Here is a 23,737-nt window from a genome sequence, read left to right on the forward strand (position 1 = left end):
TACAGATCAACACCGTTGAATTTTGTTTATTTTAATTGTTAATCTGAATCCACATTGCAACATTGAGTAGAAGCTAATGTCGGGGTCGGTTTTTTTATTATACGGGGTGGGCATGCCCAACTCATTAAGTTGAATGAAGGGGTACGTTTGACTTAGTGAAATAAATTATACGTTAAGTTATAAGTTAAGCATCTAAATTTTCGGGTTCGTATGTAATATATTTTCGAGTTTTTTTTAATTTTGTTTCTAATATGTTCTTGACATATATATTTAATATAATTAAAAAAAGTCATTGTTGCCATTAATTAAAGGAATGTCATCTTTAAGGCAAGCTGCATTTAGGATACGAAGCTGTCTCGAGGTCATGAGATCTACTTTACAGTTTAAGAAGGTGAAGGAAAAAACCGACCGAAAGATTCGAGTAAGTATTATCACAATCACTGATTCGAAATGGGTTAGCAAAAAGCAAATGTCGACATATCTTCATCATCCGGCTGGGCAATAGGATGTGAAACTATAAACAAAGATCTCCCTTGTTAGACCACTCTGGTTCGGTACTGTGTCCATTGAGGGGTTACACGTTTTAAAGTTAAGGAATCTATTAGACATAAATTTAAAAGTTTAAAATTTTCCTTCCGTCCCGAAGAGTGACCGGGACCAATCCAGTCACGTTTTCATTCATTTGGAATCTAGGCTCTACTACGTCATTTTTATTTTTTTATTCCCTTCGATCATTCCTTAAGTCCCATAAGTTTGATTCGGTAGGATCTGACTCATTTTTTTTATTGAGCGAAAGGTACGAAATAAATCAAATTGATTTTTCGATCAAAAGTACTACGTGAAATCTTCGTTTTTTTTCCCTCTTTCTCTATCCCTATCCGGGTACAGTGGAATCAATAAAGAACCGTTTCTTCTGTATTTGTATGAATCGATATTATTACATTCCAATTCATTCCCGATACCTCCCAAGAAAAATTCCGAATTGGATCCAAAATTGACGGGTTGATGACTTATAACTGAAACAACGGTTCGTATGCATGAATATTTAATTAAATTACAAAAAGTTAGTGATCGAAATCGTATTATTCATGAGATTAGAGACTAAAAATCATATATTAGTAAGTATTTAACTTTAACTTAAAGGGATAATCAATCAAATTAATTGTAACAATTTGGTTTATTGGAAGATGTGTTTGGAGTTCCTAATAGAAAGATTTAAATCAAAATTGTAACACTAAAATATTCTTAAAAAACGTGAACAAACCTTATTTTTCACGTAAGATATGTTTTTTTAAGTGTTTTTGTTTGGTCTTTGGTCTCCTTTTAAGGTTAATGCCTTGCTTCTTTCTTTGTCTTCCCATTAAGTTTATGCACTGATTTTGGATTCCAAGATTCAAACTATCTATTAAATAGACTTTCATTTGTCACACATTTATATTTATCTTCATAAATGTAAACAAAATCAACCAAAGTATTTAATTCTTCTAAGAAACCATATTATATAAGAAATGTACAAAGTTTATGAACAATAATAAAGCTCGTTTAAGGTTAATATGAACATAGATCATCGGTTAAGACACTTGATCGTTCTGCTTAAGTCGTAAGAAGTTCTAGGACTAGTAAATCTTTTAGATGTTGTAACCGTCCAAACTCATTATGTTATGTATCGCCGTCAGCTTCACAATTTTCGTCTTCTAGGAAGAGAGGTTTCCACACCCTTATAAAAAAAATGTTTCGTTCCCCTCTCTAACCGATGTGAGATCTTACAATACACTCAGGCCTAGCGTCCTCACTGGCACACTGCTCAATGCCTAGCTCTGATACCATTTGTAACATCATAAACTCACTTTCCACACCCTAATAAAAAATTGCTTCGTTCCCCTCTCTAACCGATGTGGAATCTCACAATTACACAATCCACCTCACTTTGTCGCCCAGTGTCCTCGTTGACACACTTCTTGGTTCCTATCTTTGATAACGTTTATAAGACACAATCCACCTCCCTTTGTGGCCCAGCGTCCTCGTTGACACACCGCTCGGTTCCTAGCTCCGATAACGTTTATAACAACCCAAACCCACCATTAACAGATATTGTCCACTTTGACTCATTACGTATCGTCGTCAATCTCATAGTTTTAGAATGCATCTGTTAGGAATAGGTTTCCACACCCTATAAAAAATGCTTCGTTCCCATCTCCAACCGATGTGGGATCTCTCAGATGCAATTCAAATACCATCATTAATTCTTCTTATCTCAAACCGTTCATAGAAGAACAAAGGATATCACTAAAACACAAAGTATTTAGTACGATACGACGTGTTTACAAGTACTTTCATTCTATGTCGAGAGTTCGAATTTCTAGCTCGTAATTACCACGTAATTATTCAAACCGAGAAAAGATAAAAAGTACGAAGTAGACTAATTTAAAACTAAACTATTGCAACATGAAGCATGGGAATTGCCAAGACTCCATTCTTTACCCATATAATTGACTTTAGAATGCGTAAATGGCAATCAATTACACATAACTCTTTCTCTTCTTCATAGTTTATAGCCATATGGCTTCACATTTATTTGCAAACCCTTCAATTGCTATGTAAATTCATACCCTTTTCTTCAAACCCTTTGTTGTTCTTCACCATGTCTTCTCCACCACCTATCAGCTCCACCATTGCCAATTTTCAACCCAAGCTTTCTTCCATAACTCTTGGAAATGTCTGCAAAGTTGTGGCAGTTTCAGGGCTTGCCTTGTTCACTCTCTATGTTTTTGTGTTTTCACCTCCAAATTACCAACTTTCTGATTTCCTTACTACCCTCAAACAAAAATTTCCGATTAACAATCCGTCGTCACCGTCATCGTCGTCGCTCCCACCCGCTGATCCTCCGACCAACATTTCCCATATCGTGTTTAGCATCGTTGGCTCAATGAACACATGGAAGTACAAGAGACATTATAGTGAGTCGTGGTGGCGACCCAATGTAACTCGTGGTCATGTCTTCTTTGAACGGCCACCTTCTGGTGAGTTCCTACCGTGGTCGAACTTGTCTGCTCCATTTCGGGTCAACGAAGATATCTCACGCTTTGGTGTGTACCCTAAAATTAGATGGCGAGACCAGGTTGTTAAATTATCGTTATTAACTCAAAAGAATAGGGTTACGAATTATTTTTTACGGATTATGTAATCATTTATTCGTATTCTTCACGTAGGTGAGGATCTTTCGAACTGTGATGGAGTCGTTTAGAGAAGGTGGCCCGAATGCGAGGTGGTACGTGATGACTGACGACGATACGATAATATTTGTGGATAATTTGGTGAAGACTTTGGGAAAGTATGATGACAAGAAGCCTTGGTACATTGGGATGAACTCAGAGTGTGTGAAATCTAACTTTGATTTCTCCTATGATATGGCTTTTGGAGGAGCTGGCTATGCTTTGAGTTACCCACTTGCTGCTTTGGTATCAAAAAGGTTGGATGGTTGCATTGAGAGATACCCTTATTTGAGGGTTAGTGATCAAATGTTGTTCCAATGTTTGTCGGATTTGGGATTCTCAATTACTCACGAAAAGGGGTTTCATCAGGTAAATATATACCACAACTCTCGTGGGTTTGCTTTTTGTTTCTCCCGAAAGGCTTCATACCAATAGAGATGTATTCCTTACTTATAAATTCATGATCATGTGGGACTTCGTCACAATAATCCTCAACAATCCTCCTCTCGAATAAGGTACGCCATAGAGCCTCACCTGAGGTCTATAGAGCTCTCGAATAGCCTCCCATTAATTGAAGCTTGACTCCTTTCTCCAATGTGGGATTTCGTCCCAACAATCCTCTCCTCGAACAAGGTACACCTTAGAGCTTTCCCTGAGGCCTATAGAGCCCTCAAACAACCTTCTCTTAATTGAGGCTTGACTCCTTTCTCTGGAAAGTACACAATTTGTTCGACACTTAAGTCACTTTTGACTATACCTTCGAGACTCACAACTTCTTTGTTCACATTTGAAGATTCTATTGACATGACTAAGTTAAGGGCATGGCTTTGACACTATGTTAGGAACCACAACTCTCCACAGTGGTATGATAGTGTCCATTTTGAGCATAAGCTCTCATGGTTTTGGTTTTGGTTTCCCCAAAAATGCATCATACCAGTCGAGATGTATTCCTTACTTATAACCCATGATCATTCCCTTAATTAACCAACGTGTGACTCCCTCCCAACAATCCTTAACGATTACTATATTTGTGTGAATTTTCAATTTGAGCATTTGAAAGATGATATAATCATTGTTTTTATGGCATGTTTGGAAGGTCGATCTCCGAGGCGACGCATCAGGCTTTCTCTCGTACCATCCACAAACCCCTCTCCTCTCCCTCCACCACATAGACCTCATCAATCCCATTTTCCCGAACATGGACCGCCCCGCCGCCATCAACCACCTAATGAAGGCGGGGGCGGTCGACCAGTCCCGCCTCCTACAACAAACCATCTGCTACCACCGCCCCTTAAACTGGAGCTTCTCAATGTCATGGGGCTACTCAGCTCACATCTATGAAGCCATAATGGCTAGAAACTATTTGAAGAGACCATTGGAGACATTTGCACCATTTGAACGAACTAAGGCTCCGGTTTTCATGTTCAACACAAGGTGGGGTGTGCTTGATAACCCTTGTGAAGCTCCCCATGTGCTGTACTTCGAGTCGATTGAGAGCGATCGAGAGGATAGAATCGTGACCACTTATATGAGGAAGTGGGCTCGTAATCTTCCTCCTTGTGCTGTTTATGGGAACCATTCAGCTGAATCAGTCTCAAAGATTAGGGTTTTTTCATCTGCAAAGGTCCCTTTGGAGGTGTGTTCACTTTCTCTCTTGTTTATGGTTGATTTTGGAGTACTCATTTAGTCCTTAAAAATGTGTTTGTTGGCTTGTTTACAGGCAGGAGGAGTAGAGTGCTGTGATGTGAGAATGGTAGACATGAATGTTACTGAAGTGAGTTATAGGCCTTGTTATCATGGGGAAGTCATGGCTTAAACCTTAAGCTTTCTTCTTGATTGGGTATCAAGTTTAGTGCGTTTAATATGCTTCTAATTAGATGGCAGAAATTGAGTTAAAATTTATATATCTGTTTTGAGATGTAATAAGTTTATGATATACAAAGGAAATCAAACAAAAGGCATTCACATATTTTTTTCTATCTTGTTTGTGTATCCTAATTTTGCGAAAGGATTTGAAAGCTGAAAGCCGCTCTTATTCAGTGCCTTATGCTTCCCTAAAATGTAAGAGTATCACATGATTTGAGTATTTTAAGAATTACTCGGGAACTAACCCAACTATTGGTGTCGAAAAATGCAAACACATGTAACATGGTGGGACCTATCCTTCTTAGCATAGTATGACCACAGGCAACTTTCCAATTCGGGCAAGGTAGGATGTGTAGTACTTTTCTACACATGACCCACGCGTGCGAACATGGGCTCACTAGGGGGCCTCGCACACTCCCTGGGCCTGACTCGTTGGGCTAACATTTGCTTAACAAGTTCTACGATGAATATCATGGAGGGAAAGGACCTGCATAACCTCATGGTGAACATAATGTCCTAAATCATAAGTTATGGTGTACGCGTCATAGTGGAAAAGAATATGATGCATGTAACACACAAATATGCATAAGGTCCCATAGCTTATAATCATGGCATAATGTATGATGCGAGATAAGTCTTCATTTATCTATAACGTATTAAGTTTGTGAATTATTTTTACATAATTTCTCTCTATGTAATACATCGCATGGTCTAGGGAGATTGATGCACCATAGATTAACAATTTCATATACAACATAACATGATCACAAAATAACATAATTTTATTACATGATATAGCTTATCATAGCATAACATATCAATCATACACATGACACGTGCAGGGGCCATAGGGCACGCATCATCATACATAATACTACAATCCCCAAATGCTAGCTTATTTGGTTGGCTGGGCCGAACTAATAAAATTGCTTTATGTTGTATAAAATAATTGACTCCAAATAATTTAAATTAGCTAAAAAAAAAATAGTCATACTAATCTTAAACGTTTTCAAAGAATTGAAACTAATAGAAATATGTTCGAGCCTATCAAACCCAAGCTAGATCAGCATAAAAACACTTATCTCAACCTAACAAATGTGAGACAATTTTCATGTTCGTAATTACACTTTCCTCGTCATTCTATCGTTAGAATCGTGCTCATTCAAATGTGGGTTTTATTCATTCAAGTATCACATTCTTCGGCTAATAGGTAGAATATGACACCTACAAGGGTCGAAAAAGACCTTCCTAAGCTATCAAGCCATGTACCACAACACATTACAAGACATTTTTAAAATTATACGAAGAACACATTTGTAGTCAAATTAGAAATCTCTAGAGTGGAAATAGGGAATGTAGAAAAAAACAATCACTACAACTTTGTCACAACAAAATAAATTACAACCATTTAAGACAAAAGGAAGAGCACCCAAGAACAAGATGAACATAACGATGATTTTAAAGTCAAAATACAATTTGTTAATGAATTCAAAATATTTTATATCATAATCGAATAAAATAAACATATAAGTCGGCTATAAACAACAAAATTTCATTATATTTCATATGATTGGACAAAAGATTGGTTGTTTTCGACGAATTTAAGATAATTTCTTAACAAAAACCTTTAATTTAAGAACAAATTTTCGATAATGGCCTATGTTGCTATGTAAATTCATACCCTTTTCTTCAAACTCTTTGTTGTTCTTCATCATGTCTTCTCCATTACCTATCAGCTCCACCATTGCCAATTTTCAAGCCAAGCTTTCTTCCATATCTCTTGGAAATGTCTGCAAAGTTTTGGCATTTTCAGGGCTTGCCTTGTTCACTCTCTATGTTTTCGTGTTTTCACCTCCAAATTACCAACTCTCTGATTTTCTTTCTAGCTTCAAACAAAAATTTTCGATGAAAAATCCGTTTCGAACAGATGTCTCTCACATCATGTTTAGTATCGTCGGGTCGATGAATACATGGAAGTTCAAGAGATATTATAGCGAATCATGGTGGCGACCCAATCTAACTCGTGGACATGTCTTCTTTGAACGGCCACCTTCTGGTGAGTTCCTACCGTGGTCATACTCGTCTGCTCCGTTTCGGGTGAATGAAGATATCACGGGCTTTGCAGTGTACCCCAAAATCAAATGGCCGGACCAGGTAGTTGAACTATCGTTATTTAACTCATAAACATAGGCTTATAAATTGTAATAGGTTCAAAATAAGGTGTTTTAATCTTGCTACAAAAATATCATGATAGATAGGGAGGTTTTATTGTATTTTTCAATTTTAAAGTATTGTTTTTAAAATTTTAAGTTACAATTAGTTAATGGTTATTATGGTATTGATGAGGACGAGAATTACAACCTTTCAATTGACCTGGGGTTGATAATTCCTGATTTATATAGGTTTATTTGATCTGTTCTTCGTATTCTACATACAGGTGAGGATCTTTCGAACTGTGATGGAGTCGTTTAGAGAAGGTGGCCCTAATGTCAGGTGGTACGTAATGACCGACGACGATACGATAATATTTGTGGATAATTTGGTGAAGACTTTGGCAAAGTATGATCACAACAAGCATTGGTACATTGGGATGAACTCAGAGTGTGTGAAATCTAACTTCGATTTCTCCTATGATATGGCCTTTGGAGGAGCTGGCTATGCTTTGAGTTACCCACTTGCTGCTTTGGTAGCAAAAAGGTTGGATGGTTGCATTGAGAGATACCCTTATTTGAGGGTTAGTGATCAAATGTTGTTCCAATGTTTGTCGGATTTGGGATTCTCGATTACTCACGAAAAGGGATTTCATCAGGTAAATATATTATTATTTCTCAGCGTTATTAAGAATCACAACTCTTCACAATAGTATGATATTGTCCACTTTGAGCATAAGCTCTGATGGCTTTGCTTTTGGTTTCCCCAAAATGCATCATACCGATGGAGATGTATTCCTTACTTATAAACCTATGATTATTCCCTTAATTAGCCAATGCGGGACTCCTTCCGAGCAATCCTCCCCTCGAACAAAGTACACCATAGAGCCTTTTCAGAGGCATATAGAACCCTCGAACAACCTCCCCTTAATTGAGGCTCGACTCTTTTCTCTGGAGCCCTCGAACAAAATACACCATTTGTTCGACACTTGAATCACTTTTAACTATACCTATAAGACTCACAACTTCTTTCTTCACATTTGAAGATTCTATTGACATGGCTAAGTTAAGGGTATGGCTTTGATACCATGTTAGGAACCACAACCCTTCACAATGGTATAATATTGTCCACTTCGAGCATAAGCTCTCATGGTTTTGTTTTTGGCTTCCCCAGAAGGCCTCATACCAATCAAGATGTATTCCTTACTTATAAACTCATGATCATGTTGAGGATTGTTGGGAGGGAGTCCTACATTGACTAATTTAGGGAATGATCATGGGTTTATAAGTAAGAAATACATGTCTATTGGTATGAGACTTTTTGGGGAAGCCCAAAGCAAAGTCATGAGAGCTTATGCTCAAAGTGGACAATATCATTCCATTGTAGAGGTTCATGATTACTAACATGGTATTAGAGTCACGTCCGTCATGCTCTTAGCCTCAAAGGTGTAGTCAAAACTGACTAAGTGTCGAGCAAAGGATGTACTTTGTTTGAGGAAGGAGTCGAGTCTTGATTAAGAGAAGGTTGTTCGAGGGCTCCATAGACCTCAGGGGAGGTACTATGTGCACTTTGTTCGAGGGGAGGATTTTTGGAAGAGAGTCTCACCTTAGCCAATTTAGGGAATGATCACGGGTTTATAGGTAAGGAATACATCTCCATTAGTCAATGTGGGACTCCCTCCCAACAGTCCTTTGAAAGATGATATAATCATTGTTATTATGGCATGTTTGGAAGGTCGATCTCCGAGGCGACGCATCAGGCTTTCTCTCGTACCATCCACAAACCCCTCTCCTCTCCCTCCACCACATAGACCTCATCAATCCCATTTTCCCGAACATGGACCGCCCCGCCGCCATCAACCACCTAATGAAGGCGGGGGCGGTCGACCAGTCCCGCCTCCTACAACAAACCATCTGCTACCACCGCCCCTTAAATTGGAGCTTCTCAATGTCATGGGGCTACTCAGCTCACATCTATGAGGCCATAATGGCTAGAAACTATTTGAAGAGGCCGTTGGAGACATTTGCACCATTTGAAAGAGCTAATGCTCCGGTTTTCATGTTCAACACAAGGTGGGGTGTGCTTGATAACCCTTGTGAAGCTCCCCATGTGCTGTACTTCGAGTCGATTGAGAGCGATCGAGAGGATAGAATCGTGACCACTTATATGAGGAAGTGGGCTCGTAATCTTCCTCCTTGTGCTGTTTATGGGAACCATTCAGCTGAATCAGTCTCCAAGATTAGGGTTTTTTCATCTGCAAAGGTCCCTTTGGAGGTGTGTTCACTTTCTCTTGTTTATGGTTGATTTTGGAGTACTCATTTAGTCCTTAAAAATGTGTTTGTTGGCTTGTTTACAGGCAGGAGGAGTAGAGTGCTGTGATGTGAGAATGGTAGACATGAATGTTACTGAAGTGAGCTACAGGCCTTGTTATCATGGGGAAGTCATGGCTTAAACCTTCAGCTTTCTCTGTGGTTGTCTATCAAGTTTAGCACGTTTAGACGTAGCTTGAGTTGCATGTCAACGACATTTAAGTAGGATTTATTGTCATGACCCAATTTTCAATTTAGACTATGTCTTAAAGAAAATGCAGCTCCCGAGTACCTTTCCACCTCGATTGGTACTTGAAAATGAAAAGGAGAAAGAAGTGATTATAAAAATACTCAGTAAGCAATCTACTTGTAGACTCCTATCGCATCCTTAACCTAGTAAGTTACCATGAGCTTTTATCACAGTTTAGAAGTTCTTTCCTAATATCATTTGTTTATGTAGTCCCTCGTCCACTATCAAGGCAAGTTTGTCTTACACATAGTAGTGAGGAGCGTTTGTCTTACACATAGTAGTGTCTCCTCATGTTCTCTACTCAGGTAGTCCCTCATCCTCTCTCAATGCGGGTTTTTGAGTCTTCACCTGTTTCTATACACAGTAACAGTTTCGTATGTTGTCTAACTCATGTAATCCCTTCTTAAGGCGGGTTTACGGGCTCTGACCTATTTCTACACACCTGTTCATGTTGCTAAAGGTCTTGTAAGTTCTCTTGAGGTTCCTTGGGTGTCATAAAGGTTTACTAGGTTCTTAGAGCGTCTAGGCAGTTTAAATCTCGTCTCGCGTTTCCAAGTCTCTTGGGGCTAGCTCCCCAGGATGCACTTAGGTCTAGACCTCTGATTGCCACTCACGATCCTAGGGTACTTGGTCTTCTGAAAATGTTCCAACCTAGGTCAACGTATAAATTACTCTAACTTTGGAACCTTAATCTCAGCTGAGATCACTTATGCATACTTTGCTAGGGAGATACTCTTACCGATCACCTTAAATATGAAAAACATATTATATTCATTCATATATGCATATTAGGGAAATAATCTTATCAATCACCTAATACACACAAATCATAAATCATAAATCATACATTCAAACAAGCTTAACGGGGAGATAACATCCAAAGCACAGATCATAATATCTATCTTCCATTCTAATACAACGAAAAGTATTAAAATAAGCATGCAATTGAATTTTGGGTATTTTCATAATTTAATCATATATATTGTTCTCATCTAAAATTGTTCGATCTGAGTTCTAATCATGTCTATTCTAATCAACTAAAGTAAGATATGCTCATATGGTAACTTGTCCTAGCGATCCGTGCAAGCATTACCGATCTAAAATTTGTATGGTTATATTTCTCGTTTTATGGGCCAAGTTTAATGGGCTTTTAGGCCCAATAATTTCTTTGGCCCATTTTTTCTAAAACGGGTTTTCACTAATTTAGACCTCGAATTTTCCTATCGATTTAGTTCAACTCGATATTGATATGACCAAAAATCATAGATAAAAGCAAAAAACGTTACCTCTCGATCTAAATTTCAATATCGATATGAATTTAGCTTCCATTACTTACACACACACAATTAAGATTTATTCAATAATTAAAAGCCATAGAAATCACAAAGTACAATAACTTTAAACACACTATTAGTGTTCTAAACACATATTTAAAGGTAATTAAAAAAGTTGATCATATCTAAATTTGATCAAAACATAGAGAGAATTGATTATTTCTCAGACTGAAATAAATCCAAAACTTTGCAAAGAACATCATCCCATATTGAAACCTTCGGAACAGCAACATCGGAGTTCTCAAAATCTGTCTGAAAAAACACAGTTCTGCCATGTCGGCTCTCAATCAAAGCCTCAGCCAAAGCACTGTTTTGCAGCTTGTAACAAGTTCTCCACGTCAAACGAATTGGCTTTGTCCCTGCAGGAAGATGCTCAAAGCCCTTAACAATGACAAGCAAACACAAGGCCTCAAACATCTTAGGATCAATCGAAGACATTGTAATGTTGGGAAAAACATTGAAATACAATGGCCCATTACATAATCTCGCTTCCACCATTCCCAAAATCGAGTCTTCGAACTTTTCGGTTCGAGTGTCGAAAACGCATAGAGTAATCGTAGCGTTTAAGGGTATTTTTTTTGTCAAAGTTTTGGCTCCAATTTGGATCATCCCCACGTTGAACATGCTGTAGAATCTTTTGCTTCGGAGGCTAGCTATGAAGGGGGATTCAAGGATTAAGCTGGTGGCTTGGGTGCCATTGCCACAAGCCATTTCCACTTGTTTGGTTTTGATGGATGGATCAGACAAGAAATTGAATGGATTTGTTTTGTAGATTTTCGATGTGGGAACTTTTGGGATCTTCCAATTCAATAGATTGTTGCCTTTTTTGATGAATTCTTCGTTGTCTAAAGCATGCCTTTGTCCTCCTCCTCTTGCCTTTGAACTCCAACAAGGTTTGAGAAAAGTAGCCATTTTTCTTTTGATATGGCAGAAGGTAAGAAATGGGGTATTAGATTTGGTTTTTGATGGGCTATGGGTATGCCATGGAAGAAGGCAATGGCTTTATAAAGACTTGAATGTTGTGTGTTCTTGAGTGTGTTCTTGAGTGATAGAGATAAGATTGAAAAGTATGCAAGAGGGGACAAATTAAATTGTAGAGCAAGTTTTTGAGTTGATGATTTGTGATGTCATCATTTTATTCTCAAGAAAAGATGTTTTGTCACGGTATGAAATTAGTTTTTTGATTTAAAACTTTCACTTTTCGATCTAAAAAATATTCTCAGAAAAGAATTTGTGAGATCTCACCTCGATTGAGGAGGAGAACGGAGCATTCTTTATAAGAGTGTGAAAATCGACCCCTAATATATACGTTTTACAAACTCAATGAAGACAATATCGGCTAGCGGTGGGCTTGGACCGTTACAGAATTTATGTAAAATTTTACGAGTTACAAATCAAGTATAATAAAATAGGTCATATCTATCAATAATATCAGAAATCTAGAATTTTTAGCTCATGGGTCGATCGTTTTTCTATGAAAGTGTTAGAAACTACGACTCTCCACAGTTTGGTTTGATACCATGTTAGGAACCACATATCTCCACAATGATATGATATTGTTCATTGTGAGCATAAACTCTCGTGGCTTTGCTTTTGATTTCCCCAAAATAATTCGTACCAATAGAGATGTATTCTTTACTTATAAACTCCTGATCATCTCCTAATACTCTTTCTCAATAATCCTGAACATACGTGACCCACAAATAAAGACATATTTTGTTGTTTGGTCTCATGATAGTGTGAAGGAACTCTCTCGGAAAGTGTAGTGAAATGAAAGCTTGGAACCAAATGGGTTATTGGGTTCTATGGTCGAACATCATTAGAGCCATTTACGATGATATTCTATATCAAATTTACATAAAACTTAGATGACTCACTGATCCGATTCGTGCATGCTATTATCATAGATGAAGCTGCTATCACTAGAGGTTCTTCGTTGGGTTCATGTGCAATTGTGGTTGCACGTAGACATGTCTATGGATAAAAATATCGAGAGAAATTTAGAAGATAATCATCGACATTAGTTTGAGTTAAGGATGTGGGACATTACAATTGTTATTATTGAACTACTTTAGCTTGTTGACGAAGGTTAGCCACTTGGTGAAGTTGTCCATTCATGGGGCAACTAACATAAAGAAGACCCATGAATAAAGAAATAACCCTACCTCTTCCTTTTCTTTTCTTTTTTCTTGTTGATTTTTCTTTTTCTAAAGATTCTTTCTTAGGCTATGCCGCCTTACTATGACCTAAATTTGATTCTAACGGTCGACATAGATTTCATGAGACCTGCCCACTATTACGACGAAAAAAAGCCATGTCATTTACCTTCGTTACTAGGAGAGTCTACTACTTCTATTAGCATCAAACCTTGAGTTGAATTGATCGTGTGTCATAGGTAGTTTGCATAGAACGAGTTGTCGAGTCATATGAACACTCTTAAAAGCATCTTTTAGTCAATAATGCATAATCATACTACATATCGTTGTAGGTTCGTGGAAAGAGCCTAAGAAAGAATCTTTAGAAAAAGAAAAATCAACAAGAAAAAAGAAAAGAAAAGGAAGAGGTAGGGTTATTTCTTTATTCATGGGTCTTCTTTATGTTAGTTGCCCCATGAATGGACAACTTCACCAACCAAGTGGCTAACCTTCGTCAACAAGCTAAAGTAGTTCAATAATAACAATTGTAATGTCCCACATCCTTAGCTCAAACTAATGTCGATGATTATCTTCTAAATTTCTCTCGATATTTTTATCCATAGACATGTCTACGTGCAACCACAATTGCACATGAACCCAACGAAGAACCTACAACGATATGTAGTATGATTATGCATTATTGACTAAAAGATGCTTTTAAGAGTGTTCATATGATTCGACAACTCGTTCTATGCAAACTACCTATGACACACGATCAATTCGACTCAAGGTTTGATGCTAATAGAAGTAGTAGACTCTCCTAGTAACGAAGGTAAATGACATGGCTTTTTTTCGTCGTAATAATGGGCAGGTCTCATGAAATCTATGTCGACCGTTAGAATCAAATTTAGGTCATAGTAGGGCGGCATAGCGACGCCATTCTCGGACATAGCAGCAGATGGGCAGGCTGAGCTTAAATTCAAACCAGACACTTCTTTGTTTGAGCTCCTCCCACGCATGCAGATCGAAAGATCTTGTCCTGGACTGGGTAGAGATTCTCGTGAGATAGGGAGGGAGTAAGGTTGGGTTGGGTTAAATTTTCTTTGTCAGATTGGGTCGAGCAATCCAACCTAACCCAAGATAGAGTTACAATCTAACTCAACTCTATTTTTAAAAAGAATAAGAGTATTTAACGTTTTATGACCGATGTTAGTGATATATTATGACTTATAAATGTTCGATATTTAAATTTTATGAAATTTTAGTTAATAATATAACATGTATTATGGATAAGTAAAATAATTAAATAATTAAAAAAAATCTAACTCACCTCAACTCGACCAGTTGAGTTGAGTATGAACTTGATTCAGATTATTTGAGTCAGCAATCCAACCAACTCAAAATTTCTAACTCAATCTGTGTGCCCTAACCGCTCCTAATAAAATTTATACCATCTAAACCCGTCCATTACCATAATAAAGAATTCCAAATGGGTAAGTTCGTGGAAAATGCTACCACCTTTTGTTCTTTATTCCAACCCTTCATCCACAAGTTAGACAAAAAGGGTATAGAGAGCCCACATATCCACAATCATGATATGAGAGAATTCAAGTCCACATTTATATATTCAAATTATATATATATATATATAAAAGAATTTCAAAAATTAAATTTAAAAAGAAATTGAAAGAGGAATACCTGAGACCGCTGTCGAATGAAACTAATCTGGAGGATAGGATGGCTACAAAAATGTTAAAGAAAAATTAAAGTCACAGTCAGTACTAACAAGATGCATAAAAACTTTAAGATTAAGTGTTACTGTGTTGAAATTATTTAAGATATAGGAAAAAAATATAAAAATATATTATTAATATTATAATAAAAAGTTGGAAGATCTTTCCACGAACCGAAAAAGTAAAGAAGAATTATAGAGTGATTATTGAAGAGTGATGAGGTCATCAAAGTGATGCCATGAGTTTGGAAGTTATTCCACTCGTAACGAACACGTCCTAGGAGCAATTCTAATAATATGATAACTAAGAACATGCTTAACAGAAATGAAAGAATGCATGTAAATAGAGCAATTCTAATAATATGATAACTAAGAACATGCTTAACAGAAATGAAAGAATGCATGTAAATAGAGACAAAGGATGCTAGAATGACTCTATGTTGGTCTGTGAGAATAGTTTTCACTATTAGAAGCGAGAAGTAACGTGATCATGTGTCGTAGAAAATACTGGGACTATCAGGTGATAAATCCAAATTCCAATTCCTAAACATGGGTCGATACAAGTAGGGTCACTTACTGCTTGTTTTCAATACTTAACTTTTTCCGTTAAAAGGCATGAACATTTGAAGTGAGTGACAAAGATCAATACAAAACTAGTCGTAGTATACGAGTCTATATGAATGTGGAGTATTTACTGTACATACTTCTATCTCTAACTTATGGACGAAAGATGAGCAAATAAGATCAGGCTTAGCCATATTCACAGACTTTCATTTATTACAAACACAAATCCATTATTCCATCTCATCCCATTTGGCGAACAGAGTAATAGACAATCATACTAACATAATATATACTCTTTGCAGAATTCATAAAGTTCGAACACAACACAGAGGGAAACCAAAAAGAGCACAAATTTCAGACACAAAAACACAAACAATAGACACATAGGTCAAAAGAACACATCTGCATAGGACTTCCGTCATCTCATGCCACCAAGTAGGAGTGTTAACTGGCAGGGAACGACATCGAGATGGATCATAACTTAAGCGTAAAAGAATTCTGTCACCTAGTACGATTTAGAACGTGGCGTCGGCCAGTTTTCGGGCAGCTGAACTTCATTCCACACAGTAACTCCTTGCTCAAAATCATTCATAGCAGTCTCAAAATCAGTCTGAAAAAAGATTGTTCTTCCATTTGAAGGAGTCTTAAGCAAAACTCGTGTCTCAACTCCAGGTTTAAGGACTTTGTAACAAACTCTATACATCACCACAATGTTCTTGGGACCTTCAGGGAGCTGCTCAAACTCTCTAACTTTAGCATTCAAAAACAACAAATCATCCAGCCGAGGGGCAGAAAGAGACTCCACAATGTTAGGGAAGACATTGAAGTAAAGAGGGCCATCTTTCAAATTGGCCTCCACCATCCCCAAAAGGGAATCTTGTAAATTGCGATGCCTTGCATCTCTAAGGCACAAAAGCACTTTGGCATTCAAGGGTCCTCTTGTTAAGGCCTTGACTCCAATTTGAACCATTCCAATGTGAATTGTGCGGTACTTGTTTTGGAGATGCCATAAGTCATCGTCTTCACGAATCAAGTTTAGATATCCACCGCCGTTGCTTAGAGGGCTGTTCCCTTCTTTGGTTTTGAGAAGGGAATTACGAGAAAAGTGAGTGAAGAGGTTTGTTTTGTAGATTTTGGAAGTGGGAAGAGTTGGGATGTTCCATGTTAAAAGATCATCTTTGCCTTTCTCCACTATATCATATTCATCGGTGTCTAAAGTGTGGGATGAGGCTGATTTGGAACATGAACTTCTTCTCCTTCCACATGCCATTTTTGGAAGAGCTGAAATGGGGATTTTGTGTTGAAGATCAAGTGTGTGTTGGGGGTTGGGAAGGAGTTTATGAACATTTTTGTGGAAGAAGATGAGAATTTATAGTAGTAAGATGAACAAGAACAAGGAAAATTTAAACAGTCTTCCATAAGAAAAAGTTCACAAAGTTGATCAAAAGATGAAAGGAAAATAAAGTTCTCTTTATGTGAATGGGAGATTGATTGGAGTCTCACATGGGGGAAGATCATGGGTATACAAGTAAGAGACACTATCTCCATTGGTAAAGACCTTTTGGGTCAAACCAAAAGCAAAACTATAAAAGCTTATACTCAAAGTAGGCAATATAATACCACTATGGAGATCCGTTGTTTCTAACATGGTATCAAAACCATGTCCTTATCATAACTTAGTCATGCTAATAGAATCTTCAAGTGTCGAACAAAAAAGTTGTGAGCCTCGAAAGTGTAGTCATAGTGACTCAGGTGTCGAAGAAAGGGTATACTTTGTTCGAGGGTTGTAGAGAGGAGGTTATATAGTGTACTTTGTTCGAAGGGAGGATTGTTGAGAATTCGTTGGAATCCTATATTGGCTAATTAAGGAGAAGATCATGGGTATAGAAAGCTTATACTTAAAGTAGACAATATCATACTATCGAAAAGTTTCAATAATACTCCCTTCTCCTTCTCGTCAACCAAAAATATTGATTGATTAGAGAGAAGAAAAGTTCAGAAGATGACAAGCTTTGAACTTCTGATGCAAGTTTCACTGCACACATGATGTGTATAATTTGGGACCCAGAAGTATTCTGTGGGACATCATTTCTATAGTACCATTTTCTCATAATGAAAGAATCTTTGTTATCTTCATCTTTTGGCTCTTTTTTCTCCATTAAAAAAGAGGGCTAGGATCTTTCCAAGAACTTGCCAAGCCATTTGCAAGAACCTTACTTGAACATTCAAACAGATTGATAAACCCTGCAAGAATCCAAACCCCATCAGCCAAACAGGCCCCTTTTTCATTTACTTAAAACTTCACTTTTGCATTCAGCCTTTGAGAAACCATCATTTAGAAGTACCTTTTAATTTGAAGGGAGCATTTGAGGTATGAATTTAAAAGGTTTAGAGGTCAGAACTAAGAAAAAAAAATGTTTCCAATCAAAGTTCAGAAGCCTCAAGTTTACAAAATCTATGTTCGGAAGCTGGTTACAGAAGGTCGGAGTTTAGAAGAAACGTTGTGAAAGAAGTTTAAGTAGTGAATCAATGTTTGCTGATACCTCCAACAAAACCTAAGTTTGGCAACTCTTCTCCAAACATGAGTTCGACTTAGGAGTGTGGGTTTCCATGGACGTGTCTGACAAGTGTTCATGGACATTCGACATCAACATAAAGAGTGAATTAATATTTTCAGCAAGGGTCCAAAGGAGGATGGTAATAGTTGGGGCCGTCCGAATTTCCATGGATGTCAATAAACCTCTGAAACTAGGCGTAAATTTACCAAAAGAAGTTGTATCTGAATAGGACATGAGTGTGTGATGAAGATGATAAGGTTTATATTGGGTTTTTTGCACTTTAGAGCAGATCACAAGAGAACCTCGAAAGGAGGTAATTTTAATAGAAGCAAACTTATATAACACTCGTGCAGACAAACAATTAACTTGGGTACAAAATTATACCAAGTTCAGTAGCATCCATTTCTATCCGGCTGTTGCAGAACAGTAACAAGCCCGAGGAGAGAACGAGACTATTACACTCGTTCGACCTTATAACATTGACTTATAAGGCGAAAAAATTTAAACCTCCTTACCAAATCATTCATTCCTCCCGTTTTGTTGAGCAGCCACGTAGTTGCGAACGACTTCCATTGCTAATTGATGAGCATTCTTATTCTGAAGCCTTGCAAGGTTATCCATGGCCTCAAACGTATCCTTATCAGCAAAAAGCTTCAGATTGTATCGTGCTGGTGCAAGCACAGGACCATCCCATTTTTCAACCAGCTCTTTAAGTTTTTCAAATCCCTGAGGATTTTACCAAAACGACTACCGTTCACGAAGAGTTCTAGTAAGTCGAAGATAATTCGGTTCAAAATTTTAGACACCTTAGAAACAAACTCACCAAGCGGTTCGTGAAGTCTCCAAATGATTCTTTAGAGTGTCGTTTGCGCTTCCAATGATAGAATAAGGGTTCCAAGACTTTTTCAAGGTCATGGATCTTAACCTTATCCATAAAAGTCCTTGCCAATGACGTTTGATTGGGTTTTCCCCCAAGCCATAACTGTTACAAGGTAAGAGCACGCATATACGTGAAGAATTCACGAAGATATAAATTGAGTACGCATATTCAAAAGTTTCCACTTAGAACGGAGTAAAGCATCAGCTTGCAATTCATGATACCTGGTAGCTGTTCGGACCATCACCAACTAATCCAAGTTCAGCCATATAAGGCCTAGCACAACCATTTGGGCAACCAGTTATCCTAATAACAACGGATTCGCTGTACTTGAGACCAACCTGATAACAGGACAAGCATAGCCATTAGTGCCTAAATTCTCATGTATTAATGTTCATGTGTTCATGCACACAGAAACAAGCCCCCAAACAAGGATCAATCCCTTGGACTAGTCATTACAACCATCAGTTTTTTTTATCAAACATGAAGAGCATTATCACACCCGGCATTGCAAACACAGGTAATCGTCTTTGCCCATCAATAATAATATACCTTTTCAAATACAGCTCGAACTCGCTTAAGGATGTCTGGAATTCCTCTCTCGGCTTCTGTTATTGCCAAAGGGCAAAGTGGCATAGCTGGACATGCCATCGCAGTTACGTTCAGGGGATCTACATACTTTGGGTGCTGTAAAATCATAACTCAGTCAAAAAAAGTGCACATACAAAAGAAAAAAAAAAAAAGTTCCACCAAAAAAATGGAAACAACTTCATAATTCTAACTTCCATGTTAATATAACGCAAATCCATCCTAGCATAAGCAGCTCAGCATCAATTGTGCATATTACAGCAGAAATAGAAATTCTTGCCACCCGGTGTCTTTGAGATAAGCAACTTTCAACGTCACATCAGCTCGGTTATTATAGACAAACTGGAAAGCTCTTCGGTTTCTTTCCTTTTTTTTTTCTTTTTTTTTGAATGAGATGACAAACTGAAAAGCTAGAACTATTCAATTCAAGGAAAGCCAATTGAGATGTTTGTGCTAAATTTAAACATGTAGGTTTATAATTTTCAGAAAGTACTCAATCACCAAGTAGTGCCAAAGAATAATAGTTTACCAGCAAACCACTTTGTGCAAGAGCTGTAGTAATGGGACGCTTCCAAGCATTGCGAATGTTGGTCAAGATGATGTTTTGATTTGGGGTGATACGAACATCCAAATTATATTTCTCAATCACCTCCCTCAAAGTCTTCTTCATTTGCCCAGCAATACGACCACTATCAACATGTAGCCCACAATATAAGTGACCATCACCCTGAAAAGTAGCAAGATTCTCAGGCAAGGTGGACAATAAATGTTCAAGTCTATGAGGCAAAAGCCAGACATCAAAGGAACTGTTCATTTGCTGATAGTTTATGGAGGCACTAAAGGAAAAAGATCATCATTATCGATTATTGTATTTAATTTCTTACAGATGATGGCCCTCCTTATCAACAGGCATGCCAAAAATGAAAATCAAATTCCTGGATAACATTTTTTATCACAGTATTTAAAATACAATTTCAATACAATAATGTTTCTAACTTTAATCGATGAATTTAATACATAAAGCTTGGGGGAAATGATATTTAGGTGGCATACATTTTCCAGAAGTATATACAACGTTCATGTTTGAAAGTAGAATGTGTCTAAAACAATTCAACATTCCATGTCTATAGTAAATTCTTATCAAACATTGCAGTGTGAATACTGTAGCCTGAATCAAAGAGATGACGTAAGGCTCCCCTCAGCATTTAAAAGAAGCAACAATTCAAATATTAGAGCTAACAAAATCAGATGTCGTACAGGGTTCAGAACTAACCTGCTCGTGCCACCCCAAGTAACTTTCAAACTTCCACTCTGGTAATTCCCGGAAAGGTTTAAATTTCTTCCCATAATATTGCTCCACAACACTCCTAAATTTTTCAATCCCCCAGGAACTGATCAAGTATTTTAGTCTACTATATTTGCGATCATCTCTTCTACCATTTTCACGTTGCGTGACAACAATAGCTTTAACTGCATATAGAATATCCTCCTTGGGAACGTATCCTAATGGCTCTCCCAAACGTGGAAAGGTGGTCTCTTGTCTATGAGTTCTTCCCATGCCCCCTCCAACCTGCAGAAGGAATTATTAAGCAAAATGCTACTGGAACATGGGACATTTTATTCTCTAAAAAAAAATAATAACTTCAAATTCTGATATTTGTAGGTACTAAATCCACTTACATATATGTTGAACCCTTGAGGCTCCCCCTCAGCATCAGAAATGACGACAACACCAATATCGTTTGTGAGAATGTCTACAGAGTTGTCAACTGGAACAGTCACTGCAATTTTAAATTTTCTAGGGAGGAATTGAGTTCCATATATAGGCTCAGGAGAATCCTCAAAATTTGTTCCATGAGAATTGTCATTACGGGCCTCCACCACTTCTGGAGGTTCTGCCGACATGAATTTCTCCCCATCTACCCACATATCATAATAAAATCCTGATTGAGGAGTTAATAAAGCAGCAATGTTTTCGGCAGTTTGCTGGGCAAAAAGGTAATCTTTTCTCACAAGTGGGGCAGCGGGAGCAAGAACGTTCCTGTTAAGGTCACCACAAGCACCAAGCGTTGAACCCATGCTCCGAATAATGGTGCTCATAACTGTCTTCAGATCCTTCTTGAGAACTCCATGTAGCTGAAATGTTTGTCTGGTGGTTAGACGAAGCGTCCCAATTCCAAATTGATCAGCAAGATCATCCATTGTCAAATACAGCTGGTTTGACACTTTCCCACAAGGATTCTTGGTACGAAGCATGAACGAATAAGACCTCTGTCCTCGATCTTCTCTGTTATACTGCTGATAGCTCCCATGAAATTTGATCAATTGTGTGGCAGCCTCGTTTATGTTAGGGGCATCAGTCAACAACTCCTCATTAAGAGGGTATCTTATATAATTGCTATGTTCTTTGAAAATTTCGACCTTACTACGCTTCGGCTCAGCTGCAACACCAGGCTTTGCTGGCTGCAAAATTGGCCACAAATTTTACAGAAATATAAACCTATGTCAGTAAAAGTTCACCTCACTAATCAAAAACATATCACCAGGCAACAAAAATCCATGCAGTAACAAGCATTACTTTCATAGTCTTCATATTATTCCGTGGAATGGGCTAATTTTTAGGATAATCAACAAACTTGTACCACAATAGAGCAGAATGTAAAAGAGAATCCATCTAAAAAAAAATCTTTTAGTAGCCAACAAAATCAAAAGAGAATATATTCGATTATAACTGTGGCACGATAAAAGCATAAAGCGAATCTTTCAACACCATGCCGCGATAGTAATGAACTTCACTTCCAAAGCTCATCTTCCCAACCAGAACAAATCCAGGGGCAACCAACCACGTTTGGTGAAAGACAAAACATCCCAGCTCAAATTCTCACGAATTTGGTTCCTCAAACGCGAGAGACAACAGAAATAAGCCTGTCAAGTCGAATAGTTCATACAGAAAGTACAAAAAAAACTAAAACAAAATCGACATTTCTGCATTCATTTCCATCTCAAACAAAAAACGAAAAGGAAACAAAAGAACTACACAAAATCACATTATATTACAACAATTACGAAGATCAAAAAGCAGCAACAACCTCAGAGAGTGAAACGTAAAACAAGTAAAAGTGGTGATGGATCGTACCGTGGAGACGGCGCGAACGAGGAGAGGATAAGAAGAGGAGGAAGAAGGAGAAGAAGAAGGGGCGAAGAAGCGGACATGTCTGGCCAAAGCGAGGGAGGTGGTGGATTTGAGGCCATGAAAGGTATGAATCTGGATGGTTGGGTCGGTGAAGACGGCGGCGTTAGAGGCGCCGAACGACGTCGTCGTCATCGGAGGGAGGAGGTTGTGCTGCAGGAATTGAGTGAGTGAAGCAGAGAAGAAGAGAATCAGATTGGATGGCAATGGACGAGAGAGCAAAAAGCACCCGAAATAATCTTTTTTAAAATGCCAAATTAAATGGTTTAAAAAAAAATTAATAATAAAAAAACAAAAAAGAGTCACGTGCCGCACACGCGTGGCCTTTGAAGCTCTTGAAGAGACACACGTCCACTCTCATTTCCTTCACGCGCCTGGGAACTTATGGGATTTTTTATTTTTTATAAAAGTAAAATCTTAATGAATATTTTCGGATATATTTAATTAAAATTTACTAACTTAATTTTAAAATATACATTTTTAATTACTACACAATTATATATGTAGTAATTAAAAATATATATTTTAAAATTAACAATAAATAATTATATTTTTCTTTATATTATTTTTTAATTCATTAAGATATTTTCTTAACCTAAATTATATTAAAAAATGAAAATGTGCATTAAAGTTTTTTTAATGAATATTTAAAAATATATAGAAAATATTGTTGGATCTTTGTAAATTTTCTATTTTTCCATTAGTACAAAAATAAATAATAAATGAAAATTTTAGTGGAAGAAAGTAATCAAAAAGAAAAGAAAAAAAAAAGACAATTTAATAAAACATAAATTTAAGAGTATAAATTGAATTTTAAAAAATTATATAAAAAAACTATATATATATATATATATATATATGTAGTGAGATTCTCGGCGGCGGCGCATTTGAATGTGTTGTGAAATGTGGGCACGCGCGTGAAGAGGCGCGTGTAATGTTTGAATAGTACATTGAACCTGGACTTGACCCAG

General features: G+C 37.4%; 3 protein-coding genes across 5 annotated transcripts; 2 read left to right on the top strand and 1 right to left on the bottom strand.

Moving 5' to 3' along the window:
• Positions 1-2,641: 2,641 nt before the first annotated feature.
• LOC111792955 lies at positions 2,642-5,164 on the top strand. Its single transcript, XM_023674588.1, has 4 exons — positions 2,642-3,118; positions 3,210-3,581; positions 4,309-4,848; positions 4,933-5,164. Exons 1-4 carry the CDS (start codon positions 2,642-2,644, stop codon positions 5,026-5,028), a joined length of 1,485 nt encoding a protein of 494 aa, XP_023530356.1. The 3' UTR covers positions 5,029-5,164.
• Positions 5,165-6,791: 1,627 nt separating this feature from the next.
• Positions 6,792-9,681, top strand: LOC111792956. The gene is made up of 4 exons (XM_023674589.1): positions 6,792-7,232; positions 7,516-7,887; positions 8,964-9,503; positions 9,586-9,681. The coding sequence occupies exons 1-4, from the start codon at positions 6,792-6,794 to the stop codon at positions 9,679-9,681; spliced, it is 1,449 nt and encodes a 482-aa protein (XP_023530357.1).
• Positions 9,682-11,123: 1,442 nt separating this feature from the next.
• LOC111792999 (sulfite reductase [ferredoxin], chloroplastic-like) lies at positions 11,124-23,002 on the bottom strand. 3 transcript variants are annotated; one of them, XM_023674655.1, is made up of 10 exons: positions 22,713-23,002; positions 21,257-22,039; positions 20,850-21,146; positions 20,106-20,303; positions 19,541-19,675; positions 19,213-19,329; positions 18,935-19,093; positions 18,627-18,837; positions 14,956-14,998; positions 11,124-11,481 (listed from the first exon to the last, which is right to left on the bottom strand). In XM_023674655.1, the coding sequence occupies exons 1-8, from the start codon at positions 22,899-22,901 to the stop codon at positions 18,631-18,633; spliced, it is 2,085 nt and encodes a 694-aa protein (XP_023530423.1). In that variant the 5' UTR covers positions 22,902-23,002; the 3' UTR covers positions 11,124-11,481; positions 14,956-14,998; positions 18,627-18,630. The 3 variants fall into 3 exon arrangements, with proteins under 3 accessions (XP_023530423.1, XP_023530424.1, XP_023530422.1); XM_023674656.1 differs by lacking the exons at positions 11,124-11,481; positions 14,956-14,998 and adding an exon at positions 15,816-17,797; XM_023674654.1 differs by lacking the exons at positions 11,124-11,481; positions 14,956-14,998 and having other exon boundaries at positions 18,400-18,837.
• Positions 23,003-23,737: the final 735 nt, after the last annotated feature.

This window comes from Cucurbita pepo, chromosome LG04 (assembly GCF_002806865.2).
Source record: "Cucurbita pepo subsp. pepo cultivar mu-cu-16 chromosome LG04, ASM280686v2, whole genome shotgun sequence".
Classification (NCBI taxonomy): domain Eukaryota; kingdom Viridiplantae; phylum Streptophyta; class Magnoliopsida; order Cucurbitales; family Cucurbitaceae; genus Cucurbita; species Cucurbita pepo.